Source organism: Microcaecilia unicolor, chromosome 13 (assembly GCF_901765095.1).
Source record: "Microcaecilia unicolor chromosome 13, aMicUni1.1, whole genome shotgun sequence".
Taxonomy (NCBI): domain Eukaryota; kingdom Metazoa; phylum Chordata; class Amphibia; order Gymnophiona; family Siphonopidae; genus Microcaecilia; species Microcaecilia unicolor.
This window is the reverse complement of record NC_044043.1, coordinates 31,573,842-31,601,478: the sequence shown is the minus strand read 5'-3', so window position 1 is coordinate 31,601,478 and position 27,637 is coordinate 31,573,842. Positions and strand designations below refer to the sequence as shown.

Genomic DNA, 27,637 nt, shown 5'->3' with positions numbered 1-27,637 from the left:
CTCAATCTCACTGTTTTTCCTCCTTTGAAGTCCACTCTATCCGCCTTTTCTCTCCTCTGCCTCTTCGAATAGCGGTCATTTATCGTCCCCCTGATAAGTCCCTTTCATCCTTTCTCAGTGACTTTGATGCCTGGCTTGCCTTCTTCCATGATCCTTCCTCCCCCTCTCTCATCCTTGGTGACTTTAATATTCCTGCTAATGATCCTTCCAACTCTTATATTTCCAAGTTACTCGCTTTAACGTCGTCCTTTAATCTCCAACTATGCTCCACCTCCCCCACTCATCAAAATGGTCACTGTCTTGATCTCATCTTCTCCTCCAACTGTTCACCCTCTAGTTTCCTTGCCTCCGATCTTCCCCTCTCTGATCACCATCTTATAACTTTCACACTTAAATCTCCTCCCTCCCAGTCCCGTCCTATCCTATCTAATTTATCTAGGAATCTTCACGACATTGACCCTTCATCTCTATCCTCCCATGTTTCAAACCTCCTCTCTACTGTGGCACCATCCACGTCTGTCAACGAGGCTGTTTCTTCTTACAACAATACTCTATCCTCTGCCTTAGACACTCTTGCACCTTTGATGACCCGCCCTGTAAGGCGTACAAAACCCCAACCTTGGCTGACTTCTAATATCCGCTACCTACGTTCCTGTACCCGCTCTGCCGAACGCCTCTGGCGGAAATCTCGGGCCCTTGCTGATTTCTTACACTTTAAGTTCATGCTGACCTCCTTCCAATCTGCTCTTTTACGTGCCAAACAGGATTATTATATCCAACTGACCAACTCTCTTGGCTCTAATCCTCGACTTCTCTTCACCACATTGAACTCTCTCCTCAAGGTGCCCCCTCCCCCAACTCCCCCTTCATTATCTCCTCAGACCCTTGCTGAATTCTTTCACAACAAGGTTCAAAAGATAAACCTTGCTTTCTCTACCTCACCAGCTCTCCCTCCACTAGTCCGTTCCCCTCTCTCTCCTTCCCCTCATTCCCTTTCCTCCTTTCCTGAAGTTACTATTGAGGAAACTACACTTCTCCTTTCTCCCTCAAAATGTACCACCTGCTCCTCTGATCCCATTCCCACCCACCTTCTTAATGCCATCTCTCCTGCTCTTATTCCTTTTATCTGTCACATTCTCAACCTCTCACTTTCCACTGCGACTGTCCCTGCTGCCTTTAAACATGCTGTGGTCACACCTCTCCTTAAGAAGCCTTCACTTGACCCTACTTGTCCCTCTAATTACCGACCCATCTCCCTCCTTCCTTTTCTCTCCAAATTACTTGAGCGTGCTGTTCACCGCCGCTGCCTTGATTTTCTCTCCTCACATGCTATACTTGACCCATTACAATCTGGTTTTCGCCCTCTCCACTCAACCGAAACTGCGCTTACTAAAGTCTCCAATGACCTATTACTGGCTAAATCCAGAGGTCAATATTCCATCCTCATTCTTCTTGATCTTTCCGCTGCTTTTGACACTGTCGATCACAGCATACTTCTCGATACCCTGTCCTCACTTGGATTCCAGGGCTCTGTCCTTTCCTGGTTCTCTTCCTACCTCTCCCTCCGCACCTTTAGTGTTCACTCTGATGGATCCTTTTCTACTTCTATCCCTCTGCCTGTCGGCGTACCTCAGGGTTCTGTTCTTGGTCCCCTCCTCTTTTCTATCTACACTTCTTCCCTTGGTTCATTAATCTCATCCCATGGCTTTTCCTACCACCTCTATGCTGATGACTCCCAAATCTACCTTTCTACCCCTGATATCTCACCTTGCATCCAAACCAAAGTTTCAGCGTGCTTGTCTGACATTGCTGCCTGGATGTCTCAACGCCACCTGAAATTAAATATGACCAAAACCGAGCTTCTCATTTTCCCCCCCAAACCCACCTCCCCGCTCCCCCCGTTTTCTATTTCTGTTGATGGCTCTCTCATTCTCCATGTCTCCTCAGCTCGAAACCTTGGGGTCATCTTTGACTCTTCTCTCTCCTTCTCTGCTCATATCCAGCAGACCGCCAAGACCTGTCGTTTCTTTCTTTACAACATCCGTAAAATCCGCCCCTTTCTTTCCGAGCACTCTACCAAAACCCTCATCCACACCCTTGTCACCTCTCGTTTAGACTACTGCAATCTGCTTCTTGCTGGCCTCCCACTTAGTCACCTCTCCCCTCTCCAGTCGGTTCAAAACTCTGCTGCCCGTCTCATCTTCCGCCAGGGTCGCTTTACTCATACTACCCCTCTCCTCAAGACCCTTCACTGGCTCCCTATCCGTTTTCCCATCCTGTTCAAACTTCTTCTACTAACCTATAAATGTATTCACTCTGCTGCTCCCCAGTATCTCTCCACACTCGTCCTTCCCTACACCCCTTCCCGTGCACTCCGCTCCATGGATAAATCCTTCTTATCTGTTCCCTTCTCCACTACTGCCAACTCCAGACTTCGCGCCTTCTGTCTCGCTGCACCCTACGCCTGGAATAAACTTCCTGAGCCCCTACGTCTTGCCCCATCCTTGGCCACCTTTAAATCTAGACTGAAAACCCACCTCTTTAACATTGCTTTTGACTCGTAACCACTTGTAACCACTCGCCTCCACCTACCCTCCTCTCTTCCTTCCCGTTCACATTAATTGATTTGATTTGCTTACTTTATTTATTTTTTGTCTATTAGATTGTAAGCTCTTTGAGCAGGGACTGTCTTTCTTCTATGTTTGTACAGCGCTGCGTATGCCTTGTAGCGCTATAGAAATGCTAAATAGTAGTAGTAGTAGTAGTAGTAGTGGACTCTTCAGCAAGTCAGGATCTCACCTTAAAATGATATTAGGACAATATAAGAGCTATAGAGATCAATTAGCAAACCAAGCCCTGGAAAACTGATGCTTCTCATATCATAACAGTATAAACCAAGACTCAGAATGTCCTGATCTCAGCCCTATACAGCAGTGCCTTGGCTCGATCACTGATTGGCCACACAAAAATTGCCTGATTCTGAACCCCAATAAATCTAACACTTCTTGGATTACTGGTTGGCTGCTCCAACAATCATTAGTTCCCACAATTTATAATAACCTTAATTCACTTGTCGACTCTTTTTGCTATTTGGGCATCCACTTTGACTACGAACTTAACTTTGAAATTCAGGTCTCCTCTGTAGTTAGGTTCTATTTCCATGCTCTCCAAGTTATCCATTCAGTCTGCAATTAATTTGATGAAAATGCATGCATTACTCTTCTGAGGGCATTAGGCACATCTCAGCTTGACTACTGTAACATCATGTATGCAGGCCTTGGTTCTGCTCTCCTTAAGAGATTACAGCCCATGCAGATCAATTTGACCGTATCACTCCTCTTTTTCATCAATACCGCATGCCTTACACCCCAGCCTGGACATTTCGCTTGGCCTACAAATATTGCTTTGGGAAGTATCCTAGTGGTTAGTGCAACGGACATTGATCATAGGGAACTGAGTTTGATTCCCACTGCAGCTCCTTACAACTCTGGGCAAGTCACTTAACCCTCCATTGCCCCAGGTACAACATAAGTGCCTGTATGTAAACCATTTTGATTGTAACACAGAAAGATGGTATAAACAAGTCCCATTCCCACCATCAGTTTTTTGTACCCGTTTGATTCCACCCAGAAGACAGCATTCTTCACTTTAGCTTCTACATTGTGGAATTTTCACCCTCTATCTCTACAGGCTGAGTTCAAATCTGCCCTAAAAACTCACCTTTTTTCCGAGGCATTCCCAGGTTAGGCAGCTGCCAGTCTGGAAACCCAAATCTATGCCTCTACTGTCCCTGTTCTCTTTTGTCTTTCCTTCTCTCCTGTCTGAATATTGTAGTTCCTTTCTATTTTTGTTTTAGTTTATAAACCACTTTACTTGTGCCCACTGAAAGGCGGTATACCAAGTAATAAACAAACATAAACCAAAGTCATTAAGGTCCTATGTAATGTAGCACACTATGACATGCCTTGTACTATTATTTGAACATTTTTACTGCTGTAATTGTCTATTGCCTATGTTTGACTTATTCTTGCTGTATAGTGCTTTGAGTGAATTTATTCAAAAAGGCAGTAAATAATCCTATTAAATAAATATATAGATAAATAAACTGCAAAAACTCAAAAGTCCTGCAAAGAGCTCCAATAGAAGCCATCACCTCTATTCTAACTAAAACTGATTACTTTAATCTAATAATGAAACAAAAAAGGTAATACAATTCAGATAAAAACACAGATTAAACACAAGAGTGAGAGAATGAAAAAAGATTTGAGCTAAATGCAAATCCCAAATGAAACAATGAGGTAGTTTACTTAAGGGCACTTTTCCAATGGCGCAGGAGGGTCTTTGCGCGTACGGCTTGCATCATATTGGCACTACTGCCCAGCTTGTGAGTGAGCCAGGCAGTAATTCCGAATATGGCACGTGATGAATCCCGCAGTAGAAAATAATTTTCTATTTTCTACTGCGGGCCACTTACCTGGCGGTAAACAGCAGTTGGCAACCGCTGCATACTTACCTCGCAGGTAGCGCATGTGGCCTTACCGCTAGGTCAATGGGTGGCAGTAAGGCCTCAGGCCAAAAATGGACACACACTTATTTCAATTTTAGCACACGTCCATTTTCCAGCCCTTTAAATAAAAAAAAAGACCCTTTTTCCTTAGACATGGTAAAAAAAAATGGTCTAGCACATCCCCAAAAGATGCACTCACACTACCGCATGCCACTTTTTACCACAGCTTAGTAAAAGGACCACTTAGAGTGGCACAGTTCAAAACAGTAGTACAATTCCATCACATTTATGAGAAAGAATTCAGATAACCTCCACATAGTGGAAGCTGCCACCTTAAAAGGCACTGGTACAACTTTGAAAGACTGGTTATGGAGTATGGAGGAAGAGGGGGTGGGTGCTGGATTTCTGATGGGAATTCGTAAGCACAGCTACCTAAGGTGGACAAATTCTCTTTGGGCAGAATGGACATATCATACTGATTTTCATCTGTTGTCATTTATTATGTTTCTATGAACTGTGGCTCTCTCAGTCTATGCTTATTGTTATGCTGCATGCCTCAATATATTTCCTTCTCACCAATTCATAAGTGAATGAGTAAAGAATGTCTACAACTTTACAAAACATTTATTTCACCAAACAACGATGAATTTTGATTTTACATGTAACATCTAATGAGATCTTTCCTCCTGACCCTTACACATTACATGGAAACGGGAAGTACTGTACCTTTGAACTGCCTGATCAGGTTCTGGTGATTCTCAATTGCTTCCTGTAAAATCATTTCAGGCTGATCCATTTTCCACCGCCATTCTGTGCCAACAGGGTTCGTGTGATGTCTGCATAATTTAAAAATATTGCATCATTATAGTAAATTTTAAAAATATCCTTTCAAAAGATTGTTTTTATTTTGACATTTATATTTGTTGTCCTATACAAAAATTATATATATCTTCAGATATTTGTAGGAGGTCAGCTGTTTTATTTTCCAGGCCAACGTAAGTATTATAAGTATTAAGACCATTCTTCGCAAAATCAGTCTTCCATACCCTAGTTCAATCGCTCGTCCAACCAAAATTTGATTACTGCAACTCTATTTACACAGGACTTAAAGAAGATCTCCTCAAAAAACTACAAATCGCTCAAAACACTGTCGCACATCTCATATTCAGACTACCACGCTTCACCAAAGCAACCCCCACTTCTGTACGATTTGCACTGGATGCCAATAAAAGATAGAATATCATCCAAAGGTTTTTATGGTTCGGCCCCGATATACATGAACAACCTCATTGAATTACCCTCATGTAATGCCTCTAAATCATCTAGAGAATATCTTATCTTACATTTCCCAAATTGTAAGAAAGTAATCTACAAAACAATCCATACTGCTAACATTTCATATCAAGGCACATGGAAGTCCTTACCTAAAACCATCAAATGCACCGATGATTATTTGTTACTCTGAAATCTCTTGAAAACTCACTTCTTCAGTCTAGCCTTTAAGGAAATAAGCAGTCTTCTCAAATAAACTCATGGCATTAATTTTTACCTCATCCCACCTCCCACTACTCCTATCTATCCCAGTTAATCCTAGCCCTTTACCTTTATCTTCCATATTTCAATTATCTAGCTTAAATCACGCAGGAGTATGTTTACTAAGGTGTGTTAGCATTTTTAGCACGTGCCTAAAATTAGCATGTGCTAACTGTGCAAATGAGAAGGCTCTCTATAGAGCTCTACTTTCGCAAGTGCGGCAAACTGCGATTACAACTATTCAATTCTGGGTCATTGAACCTACACCATGTGTATGTCATAGAGCTATTCACTGACCCCAGAGGCAGGCGTTGTTGAACGCTGAAACACGGCCCGTGTCGGGTCACTTATCAATAAAGAACTTCAATTGTCCCAGTCTTGAAGGCCCAGTGTTGCTTTTTTGTTTGTATACTTTTTATGTATGCTGTATTACCCTCTCTATTTGTGTTCTAACTGTGTAGGTGCCCATAGAAATAGTATGGGCACCTACACAGTTAGCATGTGCTAAAAATGCTAGTGAGCCCTTAGTGCTGCTTAGTATACTGTGGCGTAAGTATTTAATTACATCTGATCCTAACTCAAGTTTTACTGGTCTAACATTATATGATGTATTTTACTTTCTGTTAATATATTTTGAACATGTTCATGCTTTTCTGTTTTGAATTGTTATGTAAGCCACATAGAACCTGAGTTCTACTCGGGCTAATGTGGGATATAAACGTCATAAATAGTCTAGATATGATCATTTTAGGATGAAAAATATGTTTTTCATTTAAAGAAAAAAAAATCACTGAATCATGAAGTACTGAGTGCCAATCCCTAGATTGACAAGCAGGGTAACTAAGAACCTCTCCTGTTTTTAACAGGTTTATATATATATAATTTAAGACAGTTTGCAATATAAAACACAAAATAATTGGTATACTTTTAGTTCTTTACTGGGTATAGCATATTTGACACTAATAAAGTGGAAGCATATTAAAATTTTAAAAGTGCATGCGACTACAAAGGAATTCATCATCTAGGCAGGAAATGAAGGCACTGATCATTTCTTGAACAATACTTAACCATTAAAATATTCACATTCAACAGAAATAACACTAATCACCTACAGACTAATTGCATTTCAACAGATCATCTTCTGAATTTATTTGAGCCCACTTGATTACGTCTTCTCCAATAAAAAGTTCAAAACAAGTTAAAACTCAAAAAACCCAACTTTACAATACAACCCATCAAACATATAAAAGGCGAGTGTCGTACTCACTCGCAAATGCGCAGTAGAGACTTCCCTCTCTGCCCCGCCCCTGCATCAATACGTGATGAGGGGGGCAGGACAGAGCAGGAAGTCTCTACTGCGCATGCCGCAGACGTACTCGCAACCGCTCCGCCCTCCCCCTCCCCCCGAGGTCACTGCTACCGCTCCCCCCACCTGGAATCGCCGCCCCTCCACCCGGCCAGAGCACTGTCTTTCTTATTGAACTTGCATCGCACCACGCAGACGCAGCAGGCACATCAGCAAAGCTGCTGTCGGGACGGGCTTCCTTCTCTGCCTGTGTCCCTCCCTCGCCGCGTTTCATCACACGGTGAGGGAGGGACACAGGCAACTAACAGACAGAGAGTGCTCGGGCCGGGGGGGGGGATTACCGGCAGTGACTAGGGGGGGCGGGGCGGCGGCGACCTCGGGGGGGGGGCCTCAGAACCCCCCCATTCCAAAACTAGCCCGTTTACACGGGCTCAACGGCTAGTATTTTATATAACTAGAAGAATACTAGACTATAGATTATTTGATGAGCGAATACACATAATTTGAATGTGATGCATGCATTTATTGGAAGCCAATGTAATTTTAGTAGTAGTGGGGTCGCTTCAGAGTAACAGGGGGCTCCAATTACAAGGCGAGGTGCCGTGTTCTGGGCAGTTTGTAGTTTTCTGATTAATTAGGTTTTTAGACTGAATGCATTGCAATAATCATATTTAGGGCCCCATCTACTAAGGTGTGTAAGTGTTTTTAGCGTGTCTACACTTCGCATGCGTGCTAACCATGTAGGCGCCTATAGGGATATTGTAGGCAGTACATGGGTAATGCACGTACATGGTTAACGTGCCCTTAGATAATACTAGTGATTGAGTTAGGGATCTGAAGACTGAGTTTGGAAAGTATAGCCTCAATCTTCTTTAATTTCCACAGTGAAGACACTAGACACCACTTTGGATACTTGTGGCTCAAATGATAGTTGTTAATCAATTGTTACTCCTAGGATTTTCAGATTGGACTCCAATGGGTAGGTTATATTGTCAATGGTAAAGTTTTCAGAACGTGTTGCGTGAAAAGGATTTGTTATTATTAGAAATTAAGTTTTTTCTCTATTAAGTTTCAATTTGAAATTGTTGGCCATGTTTCCATTAGGTCTAGTGCAGATTTGATGTTTGTTATGATTTCTCTAATGTCATTAGCAAAAGGGATATAAATTGTGACATCATCAGCCTACATAAAAGAGTGAAATCCATTTTGATTCCAGTAAGTTACCTAATGGTGCCATCATTATAATAAATAGAATGGGAGAAAGAGGTGAACCCTAGGGTACACCACAATTCGCAAACCAAACTTAGATTGTGAGCCCTCCAGGGACAGAGAAAGAACCAGTGTACCTGAATGTAACTCACCTTGAGCTACTACTGAAAAAGGTGTGAGCAGAATCCAAATAAATAAATAAGTAATAAATAAGGGGAGGAGATAAGGCCTGATTGTTTTATTTGATAGTATGTTTATTTATTTATTTGTATCCCACATTTCCCCACCTTTTTGAAGGCTCAATGTTGAGATAAGAAATCCCTTAAACAATTGAAGTATATTACCACATATTCCAAAGTGGTCTTGTAGGTTAAGTAGGATGTCATGATCAACTATATCAAAAGCACTGGACATTTCAAACTGTAAAATTATAATTTTTCTACCCTTACTCAGTTCTGCTCTGAATTTTGCCAGTGTGGTTAGGACTGTCTTCGTACTATAAGATCGGAAGTCGAAAAGACATTGAGATAATTCATAAATTGGTGAGAAACCAGGCCTTCCATCACTTTCACTGATATTGGGATTGAGGCTACTGGTCTGTAATTAGAGACTTCAATCATCCTGGACTGGGGAGTCTTAGGAATAGGAGTTGAGAGTATTTTGCCATTGTTTGTGGGAAAAATACCTTGAGATAACATAAATGAGAGATTTAATTGTAAGCATTGTATAAATGAGTAAAGTGCAGATTTTAGAAGGTAACAGGGGCAGGAGTCAAGTATACATTGAGAAGAAGCGTTTTTATGAAAATAATACTCGACAGTCTAATGATGGCTGAGAAAAGGAAAGTCATATTCTGCTTGCCGGAAGACAGTTGACTGAAGTATGGAAGTACTAAAAATGTTATTGAGGTTTTAGAACCTTTTAGGTCTTTTCTAATGTTAATGATTTTCTGTGCACAGTAATTCACTAATTGGTCAGCAAATCTCATCCCCACCCACAACCAACCTCCTAGACACCACACCCATGCCATTCTCCTAAAACTGCATGTTCTAAACCTTCAGACCCTTCCATTCACAACACCCATAGTCACTAAAAGTTTTCTCAAGCAGCTATGTCCTTTACTCTTTCCTAAACTCCAAAATAATCAACTAGCTTCTTTAATTAGCTGTGACCTTGATGAAAGCATGGTACTACTTTGTCACTGGGTAACAGACATCTAGGAAATTAATTTTAACACCAAGACAAATAATCAGATGGAATATACTTGAAAATTATCTTACTCTGAAGTTACATAGTAAATGACTTCAGATACAGACCAACCGCTTACCTAGTCTACCCAGTCTAGATTTTCTCTCTATGGTCAATAAATTCCCATATTTAAAACAAATATTAGTTCCCTCATATCTTTTCTGACCTCTCAACTCTGACCCAAGCATATCAAATTCTGTTACCATATTTATGTTCACCACTTCTGCTGGCGGACTATTTCAGGCCTTATGTTCCTATTTGATACTTACAGCAATATAGAATTGAATACTGTAGTATTTATTTATTCTGATTTATATACCACCTATTTTAAGACTCACGTAGGAACACAAAACAATATATGAAACAATAGTGTCCAACAAAATAAGCACAAACATTAAAAAGCAATAGCTTGGTAACTAACATCTATCTCTCCTCACTGTTATAAACCCTTGCACAGAACCTCCTAACCTTCCTTCACCAATAACTTGGATGCTGCTTTTTATTCTGTCAGTAGAAAACTAATTTTATTTACTTAAGTCTTACATATCATCCTGTGTCCACAAGAAGTTAAAGTGATGTAAAAAATATTCTAACAAAAATACAATATACATATAGTCACTAAAATAAATTAATAATGCAAACAGGCTTCACAGCACCCTGGACAAAAAGTTTCTATGTCAGGTGCAGCAGATTATCGGAAAGAGCAGACGCACTTTAATGGAAGCAGGTAAGAATTCAGCAGCTACATCATCAGGAACCGTTCACATTCTGATCATTCAACAGATAAGAATACACAAATCATTTCAACATTCAGCTAGGCTGATCCACATTCTGTGTGCTCAGTTCGTGAGGAATGAAGATAACAAATTTAACTTCGACTAGTATCTTATCTTCCGCTAAAGTTGGATCTAGCACCCTTTACAGTTTAATAATTTGGCTGCCTATAAACAGTCACCTTATAGGGTTAATGACCTTCAGCACATTTCTGACAAAAGCTTCCATGTAGGATAAAAAAAAAGCAGCAACACTTTTAGTACTAATAATTACAGTTAGCTAAGGAACAAGGAGATAAAGTGACTTGTTCAAGGTCAGAGATGAGAGATTCAAAGTCATCTTCTATCATTATCTCTTACTTCAAAACCCAAAGAATCAGAATATGGTAATTTGATTTTTAGGATGAACTTAGTGAATATGCATGGACACTTGCATACAATGATTCAACAACCAGACTAATATATGTGGCAATATCTTATCTATTTTATGTACATTCATTCAACTTTTGCACCACTCCATTAGCGCACAAAAGTTGCTGTAACAACAAACTGTGCTCCAACACGTTAAAGAATTACGGCTTAAGCCACTTTCCTTCCCTGCTTGTATGTTATACAATACTTGTATTTTGCAAGTTACCATCTAAGTTTAATGCGGACTACGAAAAGAATTATCTAGGCATTCCAAGGACACAGAATAGGATTTTAACAGACTGGTATGTCTCCTTATGCAGTCTAACAGAAAGGGTAGCCTATGCAAAAGTGAATGGTGACATTTGGGGCAGCTTTTCTAACACAAATGTTGCAAACTCTTGCCCCATTTGCTGCTATTGACCATTGTGACATCCACCCTCCCACCCCCACTTCAGAAGAGGAACATTGCCAACATAAATGTTTTTAGAAGGATCCAAGGTTAACATATGCAAACACTAGATGCACAGTCCCAGAACTGATCAAAGAAGCAGTGGACATCTCATTGCTCCAGTTCTCAGTCAGTGACAGCATGACAAACCTCCCACTGTTTCATCTCTCCATCAGGGTACGGAACAGCACCAGCAGGAAGGGTGAGTTCTTAAAAGCAATGAAATTCACCTAAGCGCATTCTATAAAGTATGTCTTAATTTAGGTATACTTTATACAATAAGTCAAAATTTTGCCATGGTTTACAGTATACGCTGAATGCCGGTCCACATGACTAAATTTAGTCAAAAGCAGTTTTGCTAAGTAAAACCTGAGGTACATGCCGATGCCGAAATTAGGCACAGACTAGGTGTATTCTACAACAACTCATATCTAGAAATGCCCATGACCCACCCATTCCACGCCATTTTCAACTATGTGACTTTGAATTTACGCTCATTATTTTATAGAATATGCCTAGACAGTTCTGCATGTAAATTCTAATTAATGCCAACTAGTGTCAATAATTGCTTAAGTGGCAATTATCAATGCTGATTGCCTTGTTAACCAATTAGGTTATGCGCATTGTTAGGGAATACGCTTTGATTTCCATGTGGAAATCTCGGCGTGATATATAGAATCCGGGGGTTAGCCCTATTCTATAAAGGATGTGGATCATTTATAGAATAGCGCTCAGCGCTTAAATTTTTCAAGTCCTTTATTTTTTTTTTTTTATGTATTTTTCCATTTGATATTTTTTATGATATATATTAGAGAATAACAAGGTTACTGATACTGCGGATTTACTATGGTAAATCACAGAAGTCCACAGTAACGGTAACAGTGCAATCAGAATTACAGCAGATGTAGAAACAAAACTTTTTACTATCCCATGAGAACAGTAAAAAGCCTGGTTCCCGTGGGGGGGGGGGGAAAAAAAAAGTTTTTGCTCCCTTCCTCCTCCTCATGGGTCTGTGATTTCTTTCTATCCAACATGTTCTTGAGGCCTGGCAGCAATTTACACAGGCCGGTTCCATGGCCTTCCTTCTGCTGCATCCTGCCCTCTCTAATGCAACTTCCTGTTTTGACCGCTAAGCAGGAAGTTGCAATAGAGAGGACGGGACATGGCAGAAGGAAGGCCATGGAGCCGGCCTGTGTGAATTGCTGCCAGGCTGCAGGAAAATGTAAGCTACATGCAGCAGGTAGAAAGAGATCCAGATCTGCGGTGAGGAGGATGGGAAGAGAGAGAGGTGCTGGCTAAGTCCATGAGGGAAGAGGACAAGGGAGAAAGGACTCATGGGAGGAGTGGGGCTGGAGGGAAGGGAGAAAGGTGCTGGATCCACGGGAGGAGGAGGGGGGCTGGAGGGATGGAAGAAAAGTGCTGGACCTATGGGAGGAGGGCTGGAGGTAAGAGAGAAAGGTGCTGGACCCATGGGAGGACACGGGGCTAGAGGGAAGGGAGAAAGGTGCTAGACCCATGGGAGGAGGGAAGGAAAAGAGATGGCAGACCAAGGGGATGAAGGAAGAGGGAGTCAAATAGTGAACCCACAGCAGGAAGGAGAAAGGGAAGGAGGGCAGGCAGGTAAGCCAGAAACTTGGGGGGGGGGGGGGAAGAGAAGGAGAGAAGCTAGGTAAGGTTGGAGAGGAGAGAAACACATTGGTCAGTATGTGCGCGCAAAGTTATAGAATTTGGGGAATCAGTACCTAATTTAGGCACAAGGATTTACACCAGAATTCAGTTGGTGTAAATCCTTGTGGCTAAAATTGGGTGCAGAGCACTGAGTGCTATTCTACAAATGGCGCCCAGTTTTCAGTGCAGTTAATAGAATAGCGCTTAGCATGCATTTTGTTTAGTAACCATATTTGGGTGCCATTTACAGAATTGAGTCCTTTATGTCCTAACTTTAGCCTGCAAAGTTTATTTATGAGCCTCCTATAAGGGACTGTCAAATGCCTTACTGAAATCCATGTAGACTACATTTAGCACACACCCACTATCCAATTCTCTGGTCACCCAGTCAAAGAAATCAATCAGATTTGTTTGGCAGAATTTTCCTTTGGTGAAACCATGTTGTCTTGGATCTTGCAACTCACTGAATTCCAGGAAACGTATTATTTCCTTGAACAGTGCCTCCATTACCTTTCAAACCACTGAAGTAACCCTATAGTTTCCCACTTCTTCCCTGTTCCCATTTTTGAGAAGAGGGACCACATCTGCTCTTCTCCAATCCCATGGAACCTTCCCAGTCTCCAAGGATGTATTAAACAAATCTTTAAAAGGACCCACCAGAACCTCTCTGAGTTCCTTAAGATTCTGAGATAGATCCCATCTGGCCCCATGGCTTTGTGCACTTTCAGCTTTTCAACTTATTCATAAACACTCTTTCTTTTGTCAACAGTGCTCTTTTGAATGCAATTTTGTGGAATTTTTTGCCTTCTGGGACCTTGACACAGTTTTCACAAAACGCTGGCCAACGTTGGCCTGGGGGCATTTCTGCATCTTTAAACTTCCACCAGATGTGCTTTGAGTATATCAGTGTGAAGTGAAGCACTCCTATCTTGTGACTTCAGCCCTGCAGCAACTTGAGATCAAGCACTTTAGTGCTTTACCTCCTGACCAGCCACATGGAGTTTAAGCAGTAAATTTTTAAAAACAGGATCAAGTAGCAACATAGCAAGTGCCAGAAATAAGGACAGTGTGTGCTGCAGCCAACTCCTTCCAGCATCACCACTGCTGCTACATTTGTTGTTGTTGTTGCAAAATTGAACTATTCTCAGTCCAGCAGCAGCAGACAGCCCAACCTGGCATTTTTACTGAGCTCATTAAATGGTACGAGTAACTACACCTTTGCTTTTCTTTGCTCTCTTTATTTAGAAAAAAGCAAGACTCACCCTCTAACTTATATGCTCCCTGCAAACAATGATGCACAATCAGGACCATATACGTTCTCCCTTTGTAAACAATTGATTTTATCTTCAGGTGCCCCAGAGAAATATAACCCATGACCAATAGAAGACAGAACAATGAATACCAGGACAGCAGAGCCATGGAAATCTAAAGTGTATGCCAGTTCACTGATACAGTGCAAAAACAGTTTAGGATTAACAAAATCTCTTGATGCACATGTTCTTTGCAAATATCCCTAGAGAAAATATATATGTATATCAAGTTCTAAGTGCTGTAATCATATCTAGCCTGTAAATCTATTTAAATACATTCAATTACTCTGCACCTTAATGAAATACAGCCTGTTCTTTACTTAATCTTCTGATTGTAGTTCACTCAGATATCTTCTGCAGTGCACGCTCTCAATAAAGAGCTAGTGCATATCTCCCAATGAATATATATCAAATCATCTCGCTGGAACAGGATGAACGTAAGGCACTCCTAAGCACCTACCTAAAATAAAGACCTAGCTTAGGCCATTCTTTGAAGAACGGCCCCATAGCAACAGCAGACAACCACCAACTGGTCCATCCCGTCTGCCCAGTAATGATCTGAGCAATTCACATAACTTCTCTTAAGCAAAAGCACAGATGCCTTAAGAATGTCAACAACTAAGAGTCCTCTTCTGCAGCATACACTACTGCAGTCCAGAGGTTCTCAACCCAGTCCTTCGGATACAGGAAGCCAGAATGGTTTTCAGGATATTCACAATGAATATGTATGAGGTAGATATGCATACAATGGAAGCAATCCATGCAGATTTATCTCATGCATATTCATTGTAGATATTCTGAAAACAGACTGGCTAGATTTATTTCTTTCCAGAATTTTCTACACTGCTCTAACAGAGCAGTGTAGAGTACAGGCTAAAATAAAGAAACAAAAGCAACTCCATTAAAATATATGAAAGCAACACAATCACACAAAAGAAAAACTAACCAGGAGAGAAAAGGTAAAGATGGGCAAGAAAGATCAAAGAAGGGTAGGGTAAAAAAAGATAGTGTAGAATTAGACAATCTCACTGAAAACCTGACCTGGTGGTGACCCTCAAGGACTGGAAGTGAAGACCAAGGACCTAAGATAAACATCCCTACAGGACCAGGATGCCAACCCTCTTCCTTCATGTCCAGACTTAAAAGCTTAGCCTTTTCACTTTGCCTGTAACCATTCTATGGGTCCAATTTACTAAGAAGTCCTTTTACTAAGCTGTGTCAAGCACTTATGCACACTAAACACAGAAAAAAATGGCCTAACGCTGGATGTGCTAAAGCATTCTGCATTAGTTTTGCCATTTGGCTAAGCTAGAGTTTATTGGGTTTTTTTTTTTGAAGGGGCATGTCAGGAGCGGAGAATTTGCATGAAGTGCTATTCAGCTAGTGCACTAACATTACCAGTGCGCTAACTGTAACACGGGAGCCTTTAAGCACCTATTAAATAACAGCACCTGTGTTAATTTCTTAAAATGGCCTCACACTAATGGTAACATTAGGGTATAGCCAGATACTGAACAAATAAGAAAATGCCTATTTTATAGCTGCGCTAGAAATGGGTAAGTCCCATATTTGGGTGCGCGAAGCCCACGCACAGCTTAGTGCAAGGGCCCTTACGTTTCTCTCCCCCCCCCCCCCACCTTCATAGACGAAAATAGGAAGTAAGCTTTAATAAATCAGTTCCTTTTCTTTCTGTTTACCAAGTGACTGCATACTGTTTCATATATAGTGTAAGCATTAAATTAAATTAAGACGCTTTTGCTCATATTACAAACAAAATGAAATAAAATAATAATAATCACTTGAGGCTGAAGGCTGGCAGCTGAAAAGGAATATGAGAAACTATCAACGAAACGTTGGTGGACACATGGAACAGTCTTCCAGAAAGGGTTATAAGAGGGAGAATTCAAGAACAGATGATACAATCCAGGGCTTCCCAAACCTATCCTGGCTTACCCTGATACACACGAGATAAATTTCTATATTACATCTCTAAGCATACGTTACTATATCTCATATATGCTCACTGTGGATATCCTGAAAACCTGAGTGTCCTGGACAAGTCTGGGAAACCCTAGTGTAGTCATAAAGAGAGGAAGGGAGGGAGAAGACCACAGATCACTATTGCCTCTACACTGTGCAGGAGTCCTCCACCTACAGTCCTGCCAGTGAGTGGTGCTGTTTCACTATCACATTTTCAATAGTAAGGGAAGGGCAAGCTCTGCAGGACTCCAGGGAACCTGTCTGTCTCTAGAGACTCAAAACATAATATTGAAGCACCACCTCCCACTGGCAGCAATGCAGCTGGAGGTCTCCCGCTCAGCTTAGAGAGAACAGTGTCATAGATGAAGTACATCTATTGACAGTACAGTAGGCAGGTAGAAAAGGGCAGCTGGGCACTCCAAAGTTCATCATCTGCTGACATCTTCTGTTTCATTATAAATTTACATTTCAATTATTTTGAACTAATACTTTCACTAGTCACAATTCTCACCCACACTGCAGCATGTCCAATCAACTAAAGACACGTCAGATTGAATTAATAGTGATTATGTGTTTAAAAACTAGAAAAAAAAGGAATACAAACTGGTATTCTCTACTGAGTCACATTAAATTAAATAAGGGAAAATTAAGTGCAAAGAGAACAATCCATATGATCTCTCCCAGGTGTCTATTGTTAATCACCTTGCTCTGTCAGTTAAAGGCAGTATATCAAGTTATAAGTAAGTAAATAAATAAATATTTGCACAAATGCACTTCCTGGAAAGCATATCAAGGCATGTGATACCTTTGAAATTGGTTTCCAATAAAACAGTAAGTTTTTAAGTTAAGATAGGTTTATCCAGGAAGCGAATTTGAAAATCAGGCACAACAAAAAATAAAAGAAAAAAAATATCACAAAGACAGTGAACTAGAAACCTGTAAAATTCATGTTATCAAGAGAAAAGTGGAACTTATTGCAAGAATGATGGCAGCCAAACTATTATGTCTTTAATAACAAAATACTAAGGGCCTCTTTTACCAAACCATGCTAGCAATTCCCGACACGACAATGCAGACAAAGAGGTCCTAATATTGGAGTATAATATATTTAAGAACAAGTCCTCCAGCATATTTATAAAATTTGCAGTCAAAGAATTAAACATGATTATTGTCTGAAAGGAAGGGGAACAAAGGGACTAAAAGGAAGACATTTTACCTCCAACAGAAAACGCATTTGTTTGCACAAGCCAGGCTCGGTGTGGTTTCCATGCAGCGGTGGCTCTCAATGCCATAAAATGTGTGCTTATAGCAGCCTCCTCTGCCCCGAAGCATAGACTAGGAGGGAAAAAAATTAATTAAGTCAGATTCCATCATGATCGACACATAATATATGAATTATCATACTGAGTCAGACCAAAAGTCGCCAAATCCAGCTCACAAGTATCTGGTAGAAGCATAAAGAGTCACAAGTTTCCATGCTACTGATCCCCAGGGATAGGCAGTGAATTTGCCTTGCCCAGGTCTACCTTAACGCTTTACGCACTTTTCTTCCAGAAATTTGTCCAGCTACATGAATTGCTTTTTCCACATCCTCTGGAACAAGTTCCAGAGCTTAATTATATATTGAGTTAAAAATATATTTTCTCATATTTGTTTTCAAATGTATTACTATGTAACTTCAAGGAGTGCCCCCTAGTCTATTTAAAAGAGTAAACAATTTGCTTTTGTACCCATTCCATTCAGGATTTTACAGTCATATCTCCTCTGTACAATTTCTTCTCTAAGATGAAGAGCCCTCACCTCTTTAGCCTTTCCTCATACGAGCGTCATTCCATCTCCTTAATCATTTTGGTCATCCTTCTCAGTGCTTTTTCTAATTCTGCTATATTTTTCTTGAGATGCAGCAAGCAGAACTCTATGCAATACTCAAGGTGTGCCCTCACCATGGAACGTTAAAGAGGCATTATATCATCCTTTATTTTATTCTCTATTTCTTTCCCCATAATTCCTAACATTGGGGTATATCTACTAAAGGGCATTAAGCCTTAACACCTGCTTAGCACGCGTAAGAACACTTACTGCAAATCGCATTACATTTTTTCCAGTAAAGCAAAGATACTTACCTGTAGCAGGTATTCTCCGAGGGCAGCAGGACTTATATTCTCACAATTGGTTAACACAGTGCCACGTTGCCCAGTGCAGAGCTTATAACAAGCTTTACAGAGCTTTGAGCAGCGCGAGACATGCTCCACCTTGCATGCACGAGTGCCTTCCCACCCGCCGCGAGGGCGCGGTTACTGCAGTTAAATACTACAGCATAAAAAAATAAAAACAAAAAATAGGAGGCAACTCCTAGGGGAGGTGGGAGGGTTTGTGAGAACACCTGCTACAGGTAAGTATCTTTGCTTTCTCTAAGGACAAGCAGGCCATTAATTCTCACAATTGGGGTATCCCTAGCATCCAGGCTCACCGAAAACAACAAATATTGGTCAATTGGGCCTCGCAATGGCAAGGACATAACTCAGATTAAACTGAAACTATATACAATTGAGTGAGTGCGCAGTCTGGAACAGAATAAAACGGGCCCTAGGGAGTGGAGTTGGATTCTAGACCCCAAACAGATTCTGCAACACTGTCTGCCCAAACCAACTGTCGCATCACGTATCCTGCTCAAAGCAGTAATAAAATGTGAATGTGTAGACTGAATACCACATCGCAGCCTTGCAAATTTCTTAAATGGAGGCTGACCGTAAGTGGGCTACTGATGCAGCCATGGCTCTGACACTGTGAGCCTTGACATGACCCTCCAGGGTCAGCCAAGCATGGGCATAAGTGAAAGAAATGCAATCTGCCAGCCAGTTAGAGATTGTGCATTTCCCGATGGCGACCCCCATCCTGTTGGGATCAAAAGAAACAAAAAGTTGGACAGAGACTGACTGTGGGACCTTGTTCGCTCCATGTAATAGGCCAATGCTCGCTTGTAGTCCAAGGTGTGCAAGGTGCTCTCACCAGGATGGGCATGAGATCGGGGAAAGAATGTTGGAAAGAAAATTGACTGGTTCAGATGGAACTCCAACACGACCTTAGGTAGGAACTTAGGGTGTGTGTGGAGGCCTACTCTGTTGTGAGAAAAATAGATTATTATTATTATTATTAACATTTGTATAGCGCTACCAGACGCACGCAGCGCTGAACACCTGATGCAGAGAGACAGTCCCTGCTCGATAGAGCTTACAATCTAAAAATACAGACAAGACAATTAAGGGCGAGGAAAGTAATGGGTGAGAAGGAACAAGAATAGGGGAACTGAGTAGTGGTTAGGATATAAGGTTTCTATTCCTCTAAGGTCTCTGGAAGCTTATTCCAAAATTCATCTGCAGTCACCCTGAAAACTCTTCTCTGCCACTTCATTAATTGGATTTCTTTAACAGTGGGGACTACCAACAAGATACTCTGGGAGGAACATAGCAATCTGGCAGTGACATACCTTTGCAGGCCTTTGTACAGTTATAACGACTTCTGATACTACAATACCTTAAAAGTAAATGCCCACACTTTAAAAGCACTCATTCCTTTAACTGGTAACCAATGGAGTTGCCTTAACAGGGGTTTAGCAACATTCTTCTTTTTTTTCTCATCACCATCCTTGCTGCCACATTTTGAACCAACTGTAATATATGCAACATTCTGTTGGTAAGACCCACATATAAAGCATTGCAATAGTCTAGTGAACACAATACCAGGGCCTGCATTACAGCTTTCAAAGCAGCAATAGCCAATACTCAAATAAGGACTCAATTTAGATATTAGCCTCATTACCTGGCCAATTTGTTTTACACCTACCCCCACTTCTTCTAAAACAACCCCTAACAACTTCATGGAATCAACTAGAGGAATATTCATTCCCTCCATCTGACGTTGTAACTGCAAATCATTCTGGCCAATGTTACCAGAACAGAGAACTGTTTTCTTGATGTTCCACTGTAATTCACTTACTACTAACTGTTGCTCGTTATACTACTTGTGAAACTACTTCCTCTTGCTCGTTCCCACCACACTCTTCCACAGGCAATAAAAGATGTACATCATCAGCATAAGCATTGAATGAAAAGATTTTACCAAATTATCCAAAAGGTTCAAATAAAGTTAAGTAATAATGGTGAAAGAGAAAATCCCTGTATAACACCCCAACACATTTTTGTTCCTGATGACCTCAACTGACGTCATCCCTTTTTGTAATATATTTTTGAAAACAATAATCAATGTTTAAGTTAAGTTCATGTTCGGATTTTTGCTTTTTGGTTATATACATGTGGGTGTATGGCACAATGACTTAATGTCAGCAGTCAAACTGCTGAGTTGTTCCCAAAACTAGTTTTTATTTGCTCGTTTGATGAACAAAAACATTTATGGCTCACCATCTCTATTTTAGTATTTCCACACTAAAACAACAAATTAAAGTTAAAGTTTTACTGTGCACAACAATGACTTGCTTAGACTAGTGGGAAAACAAGACCAATGTATTAATCAGTTTTCAGCTCTCAAGAGCACAGTGTATATAAGCAGAGACATACTTAACTCTGATGTGCAATTTATGACTGCTTACCATTAAAGTAAAATAAATTAATATGTAGAGACATACTTAACTCTGATGTGCAATTTATGACTGCTTATCATTAAACAACTAATGAAAAAAAAATCAAAAGGCAGACTTATGTTTTGTGACACACCCACAGCCTTGTAAATGCTGGAGCCATCAGCAATAAAAGATTTATAAACTACAACAAATGCTTCTAGATAGCTCATGAATTTTAATAACCAGTGTAAGGGTTTTTTTTAAACTATTAAAATGCAGTGAGGGTCTAAACATATATTTTTTTATTACAAATGTAACTTTACAAGATGACAAATCAGAATGAAAAACAAGCAACATCAGCTACCTAGATTAGTCCCAAAGCTATACTTTAATACAAGGAAATGTTTGTATTTATGATATGGTATGGATTCTTTATAAAACGAAGAACTTGGGATGAGCAATATTTGAAAAGTTCTTTAAGAAGGAAATTTAAAGCAGATCAATCTACTACTGGAAGGTACTGGTATCAGAACTGTGTGTACAAAACGGTGCATCCTTTAGACAGACAGGACAGATTCCTCTACTTATAAGGGTTGGCAACTGTAGTCCAATAGTCAAAGAAAAATAATCAGTGGAAAACAGCCAAGTCAGTTAACATTCAAGGACAGCTGCCATTGGGAAACCGTCTAGAAGACATCCATCTTAAAGCCCATCAATAAACATTGTCTTCTATTTGCAATCGGACAGAATTTTGTCTTACTTGCTCTATTAAACCCTTTGAAAAAAAATCCAGTAAAATATCAATATTTTCTTTTTTCATTACCCTCTTAAATGGCTTTTGCAAGTTTAACATGCTTCCCTTCCAATATCTGTGAACAAAAATGTAAGGATAAGTTTTTTTGGGGGGGGGATTACTTCTTGCTGCTCAAAGTTTCTCTTAGCCCAAGAGCTTTGCTAAGCTCCAGTTGAAGACCTACTCCATCTTCTCCTGCATTCCTACCAGATTCTCTCTAGAAGATGGGCCTATTTCCTCTTCCTCATTGCCTCTGGAAGGCAAACGAGAGGGGGGTGGGTGGGCTACCGAGTATGTTCTCTCAACTGAAAATTATGCCAATCCCTCAGACTGTAGCTTTACTGTCTTTATCTGATATTTCAGCATTGCCTGACATGAAAGAGGAAGTGTTCTTTCAGGATATATGGCAGACAGTAAAACCCAAACAGAAACTATGTTTAAATCTTCAGTTCACTTTGTGAACTTATTAGAAAATCGGCTGAGAAGTTAGAAGAGTTTGAAGATAGATTAGAGAACATTGCTAAACAGATTAAAGTCTACAGTAACAGTTATACATGATACATCAACCTCTGAAATAAAGGGCAGATTTTCTGTCCACTTTAAGCTACAGCTTTTGAAAAACTAATTCAGTGCACAGAATTTACATTTCCTGAATTTTCCATAGAATCATCTATTGACACCTGAATTATTATTACATAAATACCTCCGAGAGGTTCTGGGGATTTAAAATGTAGATAATATTTTCTTCACTAATATATATTCAGCCCCATTTCAGAAAGGATGAAGAATTGAGAAGTCCTGCTTAGGACATCTCAAGTTTCACCAGTATTTAGAACACAATCTGCCAAAGTATAGACTGTTCTAAAATACAGGAAAAATGGACATTTACATATGTGCTGGGTATGTATAACACAAACACCCATTTTAGAAAAAATAAACACTGAAACTTTCAAAGAGTTGAAAACCAGCATATGTACACAATTACGTTGTACAATAGCAAAATAAATGTGCATGTGTCAGCACATACACGTTTCTCTTTGCCAGTTTAGTAATACAAATGTATATCTTCCTGACGCTGTCACAGGAACCAGTATCCCTTGCCAGTTTGGCTTTTTGGGGGCACAAAAACCACTGGGAGATTAAGGAGGCAAATCTCCCCTACTCCCTCCAGTGTAATGCTGCTCAATCAGAGCAGTCTGACAACACCTAAACAATCTTGGTAACAGGTGTACAACCTGACATCCATCTGTTAGGACATCGAAATTTATTCCCCTTCTAAAATGGGAAATAAGGGCTAGATTCTATATATGGCACCTAAAAAAAAAATCGGTGCTGAAAAAACCCAAGTAAGCAGTATACTAGAAGCCGTACTTAAAATGTGGTGCGGTTTACAGAATTAACACATAAGTGGAGAGGTCGTGTGTAAATTTAGGCGCAGCCATTTGCACCAACAAAAATGTGGTGCAAATGCCTGCACCTAAATTTACGCATGGATCACCGTTTTTCTACAATTACACCACGCCCATGAACCTTCCATTTCTATGCCCCCCTTTTTTGGGCTAAGTATAAATTTCAGGCGCTGATCCCACATCTAATTTTAAGTCTGCAAAGAGGTGGGATAAGGTGGGATACAAATGCAAAAAAAATAAATTAAATCTAATTAGTGCCAATAATTAAATTTGCGTGCGCAAGTTTTGCCAACCTTTATAGAATCAGGGGGTAAATGTGTATCTTCAAGGCACACCCTAGTCCTGCCCAAAACATACCCAGAACACCCCCCCCCCCCCCCCATGTCACGCACGTGGGTTTTTGACATACATATCCTGGCTTTCTAAAATGGGAACTTGACAAAATCACTCAAAACGTACTTATTTCAGAAATATGTACTCTCTCTAATAATTGCATAATTTGTTAATTTCCAGGTATGTCTGGTTTATCTTATAGTTAACTACTCTGAGCTATAAAAGGTATGTGCAGGATATAAGTGTTTAAGGGCCCTGTTTACAAAGGCGCGCTTGCGTTTTTAGCACTTTCTAACCATGTAGATGCCTATAATATTCCTAGGAGCGCCTACATGGTTAGAACGCTAATTTTTAGTGCGCACTAAAATCTCTAGCACGCCTTTGTAGACAGGCCCATTAATGTAAAATAATAAACATCTAAGTGCCAGTTAATGCACATCGCGAATAACCCTTCAAAAATGACAGTCATTCTCTTTTTGAAAATAAAGTGGTTCCTCGGGGTTTTGAAGGTTAGCCTGAACCTTTAGTGCCAGTTGATACTGATTGTAGTAGTATTTTTTAGATGAATCCCCACATTTGATTGAAACTAGGGCTACCTTATGGCTTCCTTTGGCAACCAACAGAATAAAATTCTTTTACTGAAGTCATACTTCAGAAATAAAGATGTGCTTTTTGTGGACATAAGGTGCAGCTTTTTCCTGATGTTCAGAGGCTTCAGCTAAGGACACGTGTTTTGGCTGCTGGAGGAACCTACTTTCTGAAATTTTCTAGCCATTTGGAGAAGTTTCTAACAAAATATTCTTAACTTTCTTTCTTTTTTTTTTTTTTGAATAGTGATTTAAGTGGGGATGGTAGGTGTGGAAGGGTATATTCGAAAGGATGTCTAAGTGCAAAAAAAAAAGCCTCTCACAGCCATTTTCAAACAGGAAAAATGTTAGGGTTTCCTGTTTGAAAATATGTAAGAAGGATGTTCTTACGCTGGAGACATCTATCCTAAACAACCATTTTACAAACTGAAACATTTAAATTATAAACGGGGGTGGGGGGGGGGGGGGGGGGGGAAACACGGCACAAGGATGTCTGTCTGGCAGCATTTTTATGAAAATAGCCACAATGATGTCTACTACTACTACTACTATTTAGCATTTCTATAGCGCTACAAGGCATACGCAGCGCTGCACAAACATAGAAGAAAGACAGTCCCTGCACAAAGAGCTTACAATCTAATAGACAAAAAATAAATAAAGTAAGCAAATCAAATCAATTAATGTGAACGGGAAGGAAGAGAGGAGGGTAGGTGGAGGCGAGTGGTTACAAGTGGTTACGAGTCAAAAGCAATGTTAAAGAGGTGGGCTTTCAGTCTAGATTTAAAGGTGGCTAAGGATGGGGCAAGACGTAGGGGCTCAGGAAGTTTATTCCAGGCGTAGGGTGCAGCGAGACAGAAGGCGCGAAGTCTGGAGTTGGCAGTAGTGGAGAAGGGAACAGATAAGAAGGATTTATCCATGGAGCGGAGTGCACAGGAAGGGGTGTAGGGAAGGATGAGTGTGGAGAGATACTGGGGAGCAGCAGAGTGAGTACATTTATAGGTTAGTAGAAGAAGTTTGAACAGGATGCGAAAACAGATAGGGAGTCAGTGAAGGGTCTTGAGGAGAGGGGTAGTATGAGTAAAGTGACCCTGGCGGAAGATGAGACGGGCAGCAGAGTTTTGAACCGACTGGAGAGGGGAGAGGTGACTAAGTGGGAGGACAGCAAAAAGCAGATTGCAGTAGTCTAAACGAGAGTTGACAAGGGTGTGGATGACGGTTTTGGTAGAGTGCTCGGAAAGAAAGGGGCGGATTTTACGGATGTTGTAAAGAAAGAAACGACAGGTCTTGGCAATCTGCTGGATATGAGCAGAGAAGGAGAGAGAAGAGTCAAAGATGACCCCAAGGTTTCGAGCTGAGGAGACAGGGAGAATGAGAGAGCTATCAACAGAAATAGAAAACGGGGGGAGCGGGGAGGTGGGTTTGGGGGGGAAAATGAGAAGCTCGGTTTTGGTCATATTTAATTTCAGGTGGCGTTGAGACATCCAGACAGCAATGTCAGACAAGCACGCTGAAACTTTGGTTTGGATGCAAGGTGAGATATCAGGGGTAGAAAGGTAGATTTGGGAGTCATCAGCATAGAGATGGTAGGAAAAGCCATGGGATGAGATTAATGAACCAAGGGAAGAAGTGTAGATAGAAAAGAGGAGGGGACCAAGAACAGAACCCTGAGGTACGCCGACAGGCAGAGGGATAGAAGTAGAAGAGGATCCACCAGAGTGAACACTAAAGGTGCGGAGGGAGAGGTAGGAAGAGAACCAGGAAAGGACAGAGCCCTGGAATCCAAGTGAGGACAGGGTATCGAGAAGTATGCTGTGATCGACAGTGTCAAAAGCAGCGGAAAGATCAAGAAGAATGAGGATGGAATATTGACCTCTGGATTTAGCCAGTAATAGGTCATTGGAGAACAGAGGACTAGCCTAGTGGTTAGTACAGTGGACAGTAAACCAAGGGACACAGGTTAAAAAAAAATCAAGGAACACAGGTTAAAATCCCACTAACGTTTTTTTTTGTACATGTGATCCCTCCAGAAACAGAAAAATACCTACTGTACCTGAATATACACCACTTCAATAAGCCTTCAGGCTTGCAGGTGTCCTATATCTTTAGGTAGAGTATTTTTCTGTTCTTGGAGGGAGCCCCAGGGAAAAAAATAAGAGTTACAGTGGGATTTGAAACTATGTCCCTTGGTTTACAGTCCACTGCAGTAACCACTAGGCTACTCCTCTAACCTTCAGCTGACAGGGGAGAAGGACAGCAACCACAGAGGAATTAAGGAGGGGTCATGCCTTAAAACTCCAGTGGTCAGCTGCTCAATCAGAGTACCTTTTTGTAATCTGAACGTGACTCAAACAGGTCTAGATAAAAATATCCTTTTCTTTTTTTTTTTTTTAAAGACATGGACGTTTCTTCCCACTCCATTATCGCTGTTGGATGTCCAACACTTGGGCCCTCCCTAGTCCTGCCCAAAACAGACCCACAACACGCCCCCCCTATTATTTGGATGAACTGCAGTGTGAAACGTCCAAATTATGACCGGCCAAAATTTGGATCTGGATTGGCTTTTTAGGCATTTGAGATGTTCATCTGCTTTGAAAATGAGCATCTAAATGTTGTGCGGTATAATATGTGGGGAAGGGGGATAACTTCTTCCTTTGCTTCATTTAGATTTTCTCTCCAATCTTTGGACATGTGGTTTGCTAAATTAAGGTTTTTCTAGTTTCCTTTACATTAAATTATATTCTAAATAATAAAAAAAAACTGTAGGAGTTATACAGCTCCAAATCATCCAAGTACAGTAGTTGCAATGGTATTTGGGGATCATCAACACATTTGAGATTAAACTCACTCAGTCCAGTAAGCTAATGAGTACTCCATGCAGTTAATGCCAGACAAAAGGAAATCTCCCGGAAATATTCCTCAATTTTATCTTGATGTGTGGAATGAAACTGTCCTTCATAATTCAGATGGAATACAGTTTTCTACATTTTTATGGTGAACTTGGTGTTCTCAAATCAATCAAGGATTCACTCTGTAAATGTCAGGCCAATTTATTATCCAGGAGAGTGGGATGTTATCAAAAGCTCTCTTACAGACAATCCATATTCTACTGAGTTTTATTTTTTTTTCCAGAGCTGATCTTAATAGCTTTATTTAGCATCCACTGGCCTTTGGTTCCATCTGCTCCTTTTTTTATTTAATTGCCCTTCTGTTCTACTGCTGTTATCAAAATCTGTATGATCTATGCGATCATACATTCTACAACCTATTGCAGTTTAAAACTTTTAAATTTGTAGGCATGCAAGTTATTGGGAAATAGATTTTAGAAATATTATGTGAGTCTCCTTTGGAAGGGAACATGATTTTCCTGTTAACTAACCACTGTAATGTTAGCTTCTGCCATCTGAACAACTGGTATTTGTCAGATTTTCATGGAAGGATGTTATAGGTTTAAGTCAAAATATCAAAAATTGACACAGGACTGGATGGGGGAGTTGGGCTGTAGCCTGGGAAATAACGTCATACAATCCAGCTTGCAGGCATGCTATA

At 40.5% G+C, this 27,637-nt stretch overlaps 1 protein-coding gene across 2 annotated transcripts in view; it reads right to left on the bottom strand.

Moving 5' to 3' along the window:
* Positions 1-27,637, bottom strand: part of LOC115456489 (S-adenosyl-L-methionine-dependent tRNA 4-demethylwyosine synthase-like) — a 347,580-nt gene that overhangs the window by 218,382 nt on the left and 101,561 nt on the right. For both annotated transcript variants that reach the window (XM_030185600.1, XM_030185602.1), the window contains exons 10-11: positions 17,610-17,728; positions 5,234-5,343 (exon numbers count right to left, since the gene is read on the bottom strand). In XM_030185600.1, the coding sequence (XP_030041460.1) occupies positions 5,234-5,343; positions 17,610-17,728 (229 nt within the window). The remainder of the gene's footprint in view (positions 1-5,233; positions 5,344-17,609; positions 17,729-27,637) is intronic.